This window comes from Pseudorasbora parva, chromosome 7 (assembly GCF_024679245.1).
Source record: "Pseudorasbora parva isolate DD20220531a chromosome 7, ASM2467924v1, whole genome shotgun sequence".
Lineage (NCBI taxonomy): Eukaryota > Metazoa > Chordata > Actinopteri > Cypriniformes > Gobionidae > Pseudorasbora > Pseudorasbora parva.
Window position 1 is genome coordinate 19,272,059 of NC_090178.1, and position 12,226 is coordinate 19,284,284.

General features: G+C 37.9%; 1 protein-coding gene across 1 annotated transcript; it reads left to right on the forward strand.

Moving 5' to 3' along the window:
* The first annotated feature begins 5,231 nt into the window (after positions 1 to 5,231).
* LOC137083671 (uncharacterized) lies at positions 5,232 to 6,325 on the forward strand. The gene is made up of 4 exons (XM_067449613.1): positions 5,232 to 5,381; positions 5,550 to 5,697; positions 5,844 to 5,952; positions 6,099 to 6,325. The coding sequence occupies exons 1-4, from the start codon at positions 5,303 to 5,305 to the stop codon at positions 6,222 to 6,224; spliced, it is 462 nt and encodes a 153-aa protein (XP_067305714.1). The 5' UTR covers positions 5,232 to 5,302; the 3' UTR covers positions 6,225 to 6,325.
* Positions 6,326 to 12,226: the final 5,901 nt, after the last annotated feature.

Sequence of the window (12,226 nt, forward strand, 5' to 3'; positions counted from 1 at the left end):
TACATTTTAAACATGAGGTTTGTGAACATTAAATGTGAACATTAAGCAGTAAGAATTAATTTTTTGTTGTAAGATCTAAAAAAAGTTGCTTTATTTAGAGCTAAGCAGTTACAACCCTGCTTTCATCCTCTATTAATGAAGATTGTTCAGGGGGGGATGTTGAATGTTTCCCAGTATCCACCATTTCCTGGTCAACAGCTTTAGGGTCTTTGTTTTTTTCTGAGAAGCAGCACCTCTTACATCCAATGGCAAACAGAATCACAGAGCTCACACCTAGAATGCCCAGTCCAATCATCTGAAGTAAAAAATTTGTGTTATACCATTTGATTTAATGAATTTAATCTTCATCTACATCAAACAGAATTGAATGATTCACTCACCTGAGAAGTATATCGAAATTCAAAAAATGCAATTTGCTTTTCAGTGATGTTGTCGGGATTGCTAAAAGGCTGACACCACGTTGTTGAAGCGGATATATCGGCGTGAACTGTCAGTCCTTCCCATGAGGTTTTTGCACAGGCATAGTATTGTCCATCAAAGAGCAGCAGCATAATCCAAACAACCGCTGGAATGATGCAGGACACAATAGATTGCACAATCTTTTGGTTGCATTGTGGTCTTTGTGCTCCTTGAATATAAAACATGAGTGCGCTGGAAAACAGAGCCGGAATCACAAAATATGCTGCAGAAAACATCTGGTTTTTTAATTTTTTTGTATCACAAGGGCAAGCAAAATCTACCTCCATGAGTTTCTCAAGTCCCACCATTAAAAAGCCAATAATTGTATTTTGACAAAGAGGATTTTTCTTCAGCTGGTTTGTCAGCTCTGCTACCCATTTCTTGCTCATTGTTGATACAGTCAGGAGGTGTACAGACTAGAACTGAAAGTGATTGCTGGCTGACTTTTGTGCATTTAATGCAAGTGAAAATCACACCTTGCACATCCTTCAAGTGTCTCTTGAGTAAGTCTGAGATGTGGTTGCGATAGAGAGGTTTCAATCTCTGAAAGAGACACTTTGGGGGCACTTACATTGCTGCTTGAAAGTTTGTGAACTTGCAGAATCTGTGAAAATGTGAATAATTTTAATGAAATACAAAAATATGTTATTTTTTATTTAGTGATGTCCTGGAGAAGACATTTTACGATGTTTGCATATAATCCACAAGACAAAAAATAGCTGAATTTATAAAAATTACCCTGTTCAAAAGTTTATGAGCTGATTACAGATTCTGCAAGGGTTCACAAACTTTCAAGCAGCACTGTATATAAATAATGAATATACATAAAAACACTAAATATAAATAAGTGCCATAATACTACAATAACCCATAACCACATACAGTGGTCTAAATTCACAGTTTTGATTTCATTTAACAGGAATTTATTTGAAGTTACACAAAACTGCAAAAAGTGAAACATTTGAGTATGTGTTGTTTGAGCTGTAATAACCCCCACAAAAAGAGGTGCTTTTTGATTGTTTGGTTAGAAATTTGGTAAAATGACAACAAAATTGTGTATTTAGACCACTGACTGTGAGAATGGGAAGCTTTTAAATGTGGGGAGGCCAAATAAAATGGTCCTAGAGCTAAGGAGTTTAATGCTTAAGGTTCTTAAATTATTTTTTGGCATGTGGTTCCATGAAGAACCTTTACTATTCAAAGAACCTTTACATTGTACAAAAGGTTATTTTTGGTGCAGGAAGGTTCTAACCCGCCGTACCTTAAAATTAAGCAATAAGTGACAGAAATCAGTTGCAAAGTAAATTTCTTATTTATGGTATTTAACAAACTTGCAAGACAAGCCAGAAGCATGAAAGATAACTATCAGTGCATGGGTGTGAGCAGTTTTGCATGTTGCACTGAAAGACAGGATGTTGTTTCTTAACTTTTTTGATGTCAAGAAGATTTCTCCCTGTCTTTGTTACAATTTAAACATGATTTGTGAACATTAAGCAGTAAGAAACCTTTTTTTTTTTTTTTTTGCAAGATCTGAAAAAAAAAGCTTTATTTAGAGCTGGACAGATACATCTCAGCTTTCATCATCCTCTATTGAAACTTTGGAGGCACTTACATTGCTGCTTGAAAGTTTGTGAATTTCAGAATCTACACTCTAAAAAATGCTGGGTTCAAAACAACCCAGGTTGGGTTGAAAATGGACAAACCCAGAAACTGGGTTGTTTGAATGGGTCCAATCAAACAACCCAATTTCTGGGTTTGTCCATTTTCAACCCAACCTGGGTTGTTTTTAATCCAGCATTTTTTAGAGTGTATGAAAATATTTTTTAGTGTATTTTAAACCCTCATCAATTACTACGGTCCAATCCCCACAGGAAGAGGTGGACCTTACCGCAACTGGAAGTCCTACGAAAGCACAACAAAGCAAACAAACAACAACGACAAAAGCATAAACATAAATATATAAATAAACAGAATTACACATAATTCCGTAACAGCATATAGTCCATAAGACAGAAAATAGCTGAATTTATAAAAATCAACCTGTTCAAAAGCTTACGAACCGATTACAAACTTTCAAGCAGCCCCTCTAAATAATGAATATGCATGAAATAATGAATATAAATGAGTGCCATAATACTACAATTTGACAGATTTTGCAATGGAAAATTATATTCTTACATATAAAAGGCCTTGTTAAAAATAAAAATAACACAAAAAAGTTGTTTCAAGTTTCCTGGGTTACTGATTATGTCCTTGTTTGTTTCTATGGTTACTTGATTTTCATTATGTTCGCCTTGTATTTATTCTCCCTGCTATGTTCAGTCCCTTGTCGGTTCTTGTTTATGATTTATGAGTTTCTCATATGTTGTTCCTGTGATCTCCTGAATATTTTGCAGCTACTACACGTCACATATTTAAAGCAGCTATTTATTCATTAATAAACTGTAAAATGTTGGATGTGTTTGACTAGAGGTAGGATATGTGTTTTGCATTAGAAGTCACACTTTCAAAAATTGCCCTATTTTTGCTGTGGTTCTCAGTGGATATGATGTAGAAAGTTTTTTTCTTTTCTTCTTTTTTTCATTGACATAGAAAGACATTTGCAGACTCTTATAAACACTGAGTATGCCATCCAAAGTGGAAGTAATTCAAAAACAAAGTAAACCGTCCTTGCTGTAAACGACAGGAAGTGGCTTGTTACTCTACATTACAGCTGAAGGTAAATGATGCCATTTGACACAGTTTCATTAGAAAAAGGCAACATATGGTTTACTTCTTCAGAAGTTATTAACACAACGTTTTTTGTTTTCTGTTGCAGCAACACCAAATTACATTTTACATCAATAAAGCAATTTTTGTCCTGTGCTGTTTTATTTAAAATTCATCTCTGTGATCACCAATTGTAGAGACAGTGTCAGGAGGGGGTGATGGGCTCAAATCCTCCATTTCTATTTGTTCATTTTCAAGTTCTTTGGTTCTTGTTGGTGTGTAGTACCACCTCCTAATGCCCATCCACATCAGAGGCAGTGAAATCAGGAGCAGTATGCACAGTCCCACAAGCTGAAGAAGTACATTCATGTTTAAAAGAGTGCATGAAAACTTGAGGCCAGGTAATAATCAACTCAAATATAGATTGATCAAATACAACATAATTGTAACAGCATCTTGATTTCACCATCATGCTCACCTGAGAGTTATTTCGATAGCTAAAAAATGTAATTTGCTTCTCGGTGGTGTTGTCACGTTCGATTAAAGGCTGACACCATGTTGTTGAAGCAGTTATATCCGTGTGAACCGTAATTCCTTCCCATGAAGTCTTTGCACAGGCAAAGTATTGTCCATCAAAGAACAGTAGCATGATCCAGAGAATGGCCGGAGTAAGACAAGCTAAAGCGCAGTGCAAACAACTTGAATAATTGCTGATTTGTGAGCTCTGAATATAAAACAAAAGTGCGAAGGAGAAAAGAGCGGGAACTACAAAATACGCCATTGAGAACAGCAGGTTCAGCTTTGGATTGCAAGGGCATGCAAAGTCTATCTCCACAAGTTGCTCAAGTCCCAGCATCACAAAGCCGATAATGAAATTTGAATATAAAGGACTCTTCTTCACCATGTTTTTCAAGCGTCCCATCCATTCCAACTTGCTCATTTTAAGCGACGATTAGGGGAGAAAACTGTACAATTGATGTGCAAAATGGTCACAGAGTGTGTGGAGATACATTTGATATACGCCTCTTTCAGGGTGTCATATGAGGCAAGCCTCCATCTAAATTTTCTGTGTGACACTGACATTTATCCTGTGGTTATGTGGCACACTATTTGCTTTAATAACAGTTTAATGTGCAGCTCTGTAAATATAAATGAGTGTCATCAGTGACTCCTGATTTTATAAAAAGCCATGATTCTTAAGACAGTGGGTTTGACTTGACTGTGGCTGTAACAGAAACAGAAACATGCTCAACTGCATAGCACATGGGCCCCTTTCCTCTAAGCCTTGCCAAATCAAGGTATCATCCACAGAACACTGTTGTTGTTGTTGTTGTTGTTGTTGTTGTTGTTGTTGTTGTTGTTGTTGTTGTTGTTGTTGTTGAACTTCTAGGTGTTATTGTGAAAATCTTATGAGTTAAGCCATTTCATGAAATACTAAACCACACTGTCTAGCATGAGCAATCATTTGCTGGTTTTTGTTGCTATGTTGCAATGTTGTAATTCATCTAAGAGAGATTGGGTTGGTTCAAGCAAGGCATAGTTCACCCAAAAATGAAAATGCTGTCATAATTTACTTGCACTCAAGTGGGACCCTATTGACTTCCATACCATAGGGATCTTTTTCCATACTATGGAAGTCAATGGGGTCCATAAACTGTTTTGTTACACACTCCTCAAAATATCTTCTTTTGTGTTCAGCAGAAGAAATAAATTCATACAGGTCTGGAACAACTTGACGGTGAGTAAATGATGACAGCATATTTATTTTTGGGTGAACTATCCGTTTTTATGTTTCTGAAATGTCTATCAAAATAAATAGGATATAGATCTCAGTTTACATTTTAAATCTTGGTTTTACTTTTGCTCTTCAGCTGTTTTTGTTGTTGTTGTTTAAGTTTAGTTGTGCAATTCTGGCTTTTCCCACTTTCTATTTGCCGGAACAACCAATAAATTTTCAAACTAACATTGTGCAATCCTGCTCTTTCCCAAAGCACAAGGCATGTTTGTTCAGATGACATCAGCAGTGATGACGTCAGTGAGAGAGCTTTTAGTAAAGGGAGGATCACAGAGTCAAAAAAGTATAAAACTTGATCTGATAACAAAGTTTCTACCAAGCTTCAGTTTGCTGTGAACCATGATGTCCTTCAAGACGGCACTGGGACTGCTCTTCTTGGCCATGTTGGCCATGGTGGCTGAATCCTCATGGGGCAATGGTACATTTACAAATCTTGTTCATTTCCATTTTGCATAGCATTACTTTTACTACACTGTCTGAACCTTCTCTATAGTTCAATTTTATTTCATTTAAATAAAAAAACAAGAATGTGGATTAAGGTTTTTCTGCCATGAACAATCTTTTTTTCTTCACATTAAATCTTCAGGGAAAGGAAATTCTTACAATTACGACCTTTCCAAAATGTCAGATCTGAGGAAACTTTACAACTCCAAAGTTTTCAAGGCAGAGAGGATGACCAGACCTTTGGAGGGGATGTCTATCCAAGTAGGCAAACTCAGCCATTCTGGAGTCAGGTAAAATCAAGAAATAATCAACAGTTTTGAGATGTTATTATTTTTATTTTATTATTGGATGGTATATGCATCATGCATACACTTATATATATTGAGAAAAGCAGAAGTTGAATATTATTCATGTCTTCTGCTGGTTCTGCTTTTAGAGTCACTCTAGAAGATGGCACTAAATGGCTGGTCCATAAAGGAGATGGCTACGGCATCTCATCCCAGACTGTTGTTGTGGCAGCCCGTCATATGAGCAATAACTGGAAGGCAAGTAATTCTGGAACTGTGATATGAGTGCAACTTACTGATAAAAGATAGGAATATAGTCTACTTGATGCACTCTCTTAGCAATTTCATTTATATTTAGAGGTTCAATTTGGTCATTGCTAAGCTTCTTTTTTTTTACTGGACAGATTGTTGAGACAAAAGATTTTCGTGGGAGCAAGACAGTGTCTGCTTTTGTGAAGGCTGGAGGAACGGACTACAAACTTTTGTTTGATAACTGCCACGATGCAGCTGATCGGATGATGGATGGTTAAATTCACAATTCATAACTAGGAAGTAAATAGATTACATGAAGAGAGCATCACTTTAATGTGTGTGTGTGTGTGTGTGTGTGTGTGTGTGTGTGTATGTATATATATATATATATATATATATATATATATATATATATATATATATATATATATATATATATATATATATATATATATATATATATATATAATTATTCTTTTTTTCATCAATTTGATAACGCTTTCTGTTGTGTTGCATGAATCATTTTTAGATGTATAATTTTGTTTTGTTTCAGTGTATCAAATATTACTCTTTTGAAATCTTTTGACACATGTATAAAAACTTTTATAATATTGTCACGTGTGGCTGTGCAAAGAAGCGCAGCACATAAGAGAATTACAAATCACACTCGCAAAGGAAACACAGGGAAAAAAAGCAAATAAACCCACTAACATGACACCAGACAAAGAACAGAACCAAACCAAACAGGGAGTATAAATACACGGAGGAATCTTGTCTTGTTGGAGTACACTCAACCATGACAGATAGAGTGTAAGCTCTGCTTCAGAATTGTTCGATTTTACAATAAAATAAAAGAAGTGTACATAAGTGCTATCCTTTTTTTAAACAAAGGTTTATTTCTTGTGATGTTGATGTAGTTGCAACTTTTCCAAAACAAATATTTGTCTTACCTGCTTGCCATTGTCAGAAAAGCAGGAGACGATCTGTGAGGTGCAAGAATGTAACCATAGTTATCCGCTATGAACTATTAAAAATATTCAGATTATGCTGGAGTTTCTGTTACATTTATCAACTTTTATTTAAGACACATAGGTCCATAAAGACAACACAATACACACAATAATACAAAAAAAAAAAGTTAAAAATGAGCACATCAGGAGTCATTTCTAAAACATATACAGACTTCGGGTCCAATATTTCCAAAAGCAAGATGTGTACCTTGTATCACTCTTAGAAACATCAACTATGGACACAATGATGAAATTCTTAGACTCTGTCAGTCTGCACATAAATCTATACATACAATTTCTTAAAACAGCATTAAAAGTGGGCACATTGTTAGACACAAACATTACACTGGCACTACTCCACCTAGGAATTTTAAGCACAATTCTTAGTGCATCATTATAAGCCACTTGAAGTTTTTTCATTTTCGACTCACTAAAGTTACACCACAGGTGGGCAGTATACAGTGGAGTGCAATAAGTTTTGAAGAGTGAGATTTTAACATCAGGTGTGCACATGTGAAATTTGCGTGCCAGCATGTTTGCCTGCCCATACAGTTTTCCACACTGACGCTGCACATCATCATCATCACAGAGATCATCTCTTATCACATGCCCCAGATATTTAACTTTCTTTACAACCTCTAATGGTTCACCAGTCAATGAGAAAGAGGGATATACACACTTCATATCCTCCTTAGTTCTGGCAATCAGTACCACACTCTTCTTGGAGTTAAATTTTATATCAAACATTAGTCCATATTGAGAGCATATTCTGATAAGTTGCTGCAGGCCAGCACTGGAAGGAGACAGTACCACCAAATCATCAGCATAAAGCATATGATTAATGAGACTCTCCCCCACCAAGCAACCAGTTCTACAGCACTTTAGCTCCCTAGATAAATTATCCATGTACAGATTGAACAGCAGCGGAGACAGAATTCCGCCCTGCCGCACTCCATTGGAAACATAGAAGGGTGTTGACAAACTCATCCCCCACCTGACTTGCATAGTTTGGTGAGAGTACCAAAACTGCAGTATCCTGATTAGGTATAAGGGGACACCACGCTCATATAGTTTACCAAATAGTTTCCCATGATTGATACGATCAAAAGCCTTTGACGCATCCAGGAAACACATGAAGACTGTACTATTGCGTGATCTGTACCTATGGACAATTTCTTTAAGTGCATAAATACACAGATCGGTTCCATGCTTGTTCTTAAAACCAAATTGATTATCTGTCGATGCTATGTATTCTGCAAGCCTATCCATAAGGATCCCTTCTAGTACCTTAGATAGTATACTTGCAAGTGCAATGGGTCTATAGTTATCTATACTAGTTAGTTTACCACTCTTATTTTTAACTACAGGTACCAACAACACAGATAACATGGATCCAGGAAGTATGCCATGCTTCATTAACCCAGTAAAGCATAAAGAAAGTAAAACTGAAATATGTTGACTAGCATATTTCAGATGTTCTGCTGTTATTCTATCCTGCCCACATGCTTTATTCATCTTAAGTTTGTCAATAGCATAAGATACTTCCTCCGGCCTGATGACTACACCATCACTGTGAGGTATCTCACCCAAGTTGAACACATCACTCTTCACACAGTTAAAAATGTTCCTATAGTGTCTCCTCCATAGCTCTGCAATATTTCCTTCTTCAGTAATGCCATCAATACTAGAAGGCAGTGGCATTTTGCTGTTGTTAACCACTTTCACCTCCTTCCAGAACTCATAAACATTATTAGTTTGTAATTTTCTCATAGAGTTCCATAGAGTTCGCCCGCAGAGCCTGCTCATTTCTTTTTATAAAACGCACAGCATATTTGAACCTAGCATTAGACTGTACCTTGTGCTCAAAGACTGGGCCATTTCTAGGTTTGCCCGCTAAGACCCATCTTCCAAATGCATCTCTTGCCTCCATATGAACATCATGGACATAGTCCTTCCACCCTGGTCTTGCAGTACGTTGTATCAACACTTTACTTCTTAATGGTTCACTTCCATCAACTAAACCTTTCACAATTCTATCATACATTGCACATAGGTCATTATTATGACTTACATTCTCACAGTTACTCTCCACACACATAATTGCATCAACAGGTACCTCAATATTTCTCATGTGCACATCAGTCAGTAATTTATAATATTGCAGGTTGTCTTCTGTAAGCCTTGTCCAGTTCAGTGTCTCACCTGGTTTATGGCTGTCACTATAGACAAGCTCAGGTAGACCCTTAATATTTATGAACATAGAGACAGGAATATGGTCTGCTGTAGCCAACTCATATAGAATCTCAGCCTCCTCTATGCAATCGTGTGCATCGGCTGTAGATATACAGTGGTCCAGCCAGGAAGTAGTATGCCAAGCTTCACTCACATGTGTATAGCTATCAGCTGGCAGTAATTCCTTTGTGGACAGAATAACCTTGTTATCTTTGCAGAATTGTATCAAGTGTTGACCAAAAAGTGAGTTAGTATCTGATATATCAGCATTTAGATCCCCCAAAACAATTATGGATGTATATTCACTTTCCCTTATGTAAGACCCTATAAAAGCAAGCTTATTCAAGTACTCATTTTCATTTTTGTGACATTCGTATGGAGTATATACATTTAGAATTATAAAAACATTCTTATTATGCACCACCTTAATTCCCATACACCAGTCCACATCTAACCTAATCACAGTTACAAAAGGGTCAAGTTTCTTTTGCCAAAATATGGCCACACCTCCTGGAATCCTGCCACGCAGAATTCTAGTGTTTAGATCCGTTGTTGATTCCCCTGCCCCATGGAAATCATTGTGCACAGTGTTGAGGTTATCCAGATCTTGAATAGCTAAAAAAGTCTCTTGCAAACACACCACATCAGCATTCTGAAAGAGCTTGTCAATAACAATACGTTGGGCTCTCGCTCCAGCACCCTGTCCGAGATGCAGACCTAGCAACTATTCCATAGGTCTTCTTCTCTCTGGGAGGATTAATACTAGTCTTGCTCTGTACTGCAGCAGTAGATCGTTTTCCAGAACGTTGCTTGCACTTGCCATACTTTAATACACGGCTCCATGCAGGGGACATCGCCACCTCAATCACACCACCGTCTGTCTCCTCGGTGACAGGCAACGCTGAAGATCTAGGTGCAGGCTCCCTTTGCCTTGGTCCTTGTAGATGGGCCTCCCCACTGACCATAGTTGTGGCCTTATTCCCCCTGCTAACAGTGGGTCGCTCAATCACACTCAGTCGTTGGTTAATGTCCTTAGTTATTCCACGAATATTCTCACATTCAGTCGACTGCTTACTCACAGCATTTTTCATGGAGGCCAGCTCTACACTTAGGAGATCAATTTTACTAAACAGGCAAGAGACATCAAGGCTATTAAAAGTCACTGATGGTAAATCATCCAAGTGATAGGACACAAAGCGGGGAGCATTCTCACCAACCTCATTCAGTAGTTTTAGACAACTCTTAACATTGTTGATATCTTTCAGCTGCCCTTTGTGAGCTACACAACGCTGCCCCGTGCCAGGACACAGTTCAAACAGGACCTTCTTGGAGTTTTCAATCCAGTCTGATCCAAAGTGATTCACAGCCATCAAAATAATATCATCCTGAGGCACAGTCTTCAGTTTGACAAAAAGGAAGCTTAACAATTCATCCTCCACTATAGTTTTACCTTCAATAGTGGTGTAGATCTCAGGTTTAATCCTTTGTTTGATAACATGCCGTGCTGCTGTGTCATTGGCGGCGGCCATCTTTCTATATAGGTTTAGTGCGCATGGTTTGCATATTCATTCAGATTTCAAATATATTTTGTATATTGGAATATTCTTGATCACTCAAGCGTCACAAAGCTTCATCAGTTAAGCACTCAGAAGATCTGTTCTTATGTTGTTGAAATTATGTTATTTGAGAAATAAATAATAATAATAATAATAATAATAATAATAATAAAGCAAGATGCCCTGTGGAAATATTTGAGGTATATGGTTTATATAAACTGCAAAGTTAAAGCATACATTTAAATTATTGTGACAGATGTTGTGAAGGGGGAGGAGAATTTATATGTGCATCAGGTTTCTCGACAAGAAAGACTTACATAGGATACACCTGTGTATGCTCATCCATCGCTCCGCTGGAGGCTTCCTCACTCCTCGTTCCTTGCCTCCTCACAGTGAAATTAGAGAATTGAGATGTCCTTTAAGGTGGCTAACTTTGATTGGTTTCTGGATCACAGGCTGGAGGATGGAGAGGCGAGAAAATTAGGAAGTTTTGAGTATTGAGAAGCTTTACATTGAAAATTAGATGTTTATCTGCTTACCCCAAGTGCATCCAACATGTAGGTGTGTCTGTTTCTTCAGGAGAATACAAATGAAGATGTTTAACTCCAACCGTTGCTGTGTGCCAGTCATATAATGGGGTGAATAGGTAACAATTAAAACATACAAACAAAAATACATGCTTAGGCAACGTGCACAAAAACCCTGCTGCTCCTCACGACACATTGATTTGTTAAGACACGAAACGATTGGTTTCTGTGAGAAACCGAACAGTATATGTTTTTTTTTTTTTTTTTTACCTATCCCGACGAGTCTCATCAAGTTTTCCCATCGGCAGTAACGTACTCGGTTACTTTCGTAACCTCAGTTCCCTGAGAGAGGTTCCTCGTATTACGTATGGGAAAAACTCCTTTTCTCGAGAATATGAAGCAAAACTTTATTAATAAAGGTATCTATGTAAAGCGCAGTGCAGCTGCACGGCAATAGCCAGGCGCGAGGAGCGCTCTGATTGGCCGGGCCGCGGCAACTGCAGGAGCCTATGGTGAGGCGGCTGAGAGGAATGAACCAATGAACGAACCGCTCCAGAGAGACCGCCAAAAAGGGGCATAAGTTTTGCATACAGGAGGCTATATAAGACCCTGATTCACCATAGGTGTCAGGTTTTAAAAATCGACTGAAGCGACAGCTGAGAAGCACGAACACAGCGTGGAACGCAATACTCTTTCCCTCTCTCTCAGGGAACCGAGGTTCCGAAAGTAACCGAGTACGTTCCCTATCGAGAGGTTCCTCGTATTGCGTATGGGAACACAATGTAAAACGCAGTGTGTGCTGACTGACCCAAAATCCCTAACTGAATGAGGGAAAGTCAAAAAACCTCTAGAGAGACCGACACAGGCGGGCTTCGTAAGGGAAATGAAGAACCGGCAGAGTCGGTTCGTTTGAACACCTGACCGGACATAGTCGGATGTATGGATGAGTGTAATG

What these genes read in the sequence shown, in the direction of transcription:
- LOC137083671 (XM_067449613.1), top strand. Translation starts at nt 5,303, where the DNA reads ATGATGTCCTTCAAGACGGCACTGGGACTGCTCTTCTTGGCCATGTTG. An exon ending in TGAATCCTCATGGGGCAATG is followed by an intron (nt 5,382 to 5,549) that starts GTACATTTACAA and finishes TTAAATCTTCAG; the next exon opens with GGAAAGGAAATTCTTACAAT. An exon ending in CTCAGCCATTCTGGAGTCAG is followed by an intron (nt 5,698 to 5,843) that starts GTAAAATCAAGA and finishes TTCTGCTTTTAG; the next exon opens with AGTCACTCTAGAAGATGGCA.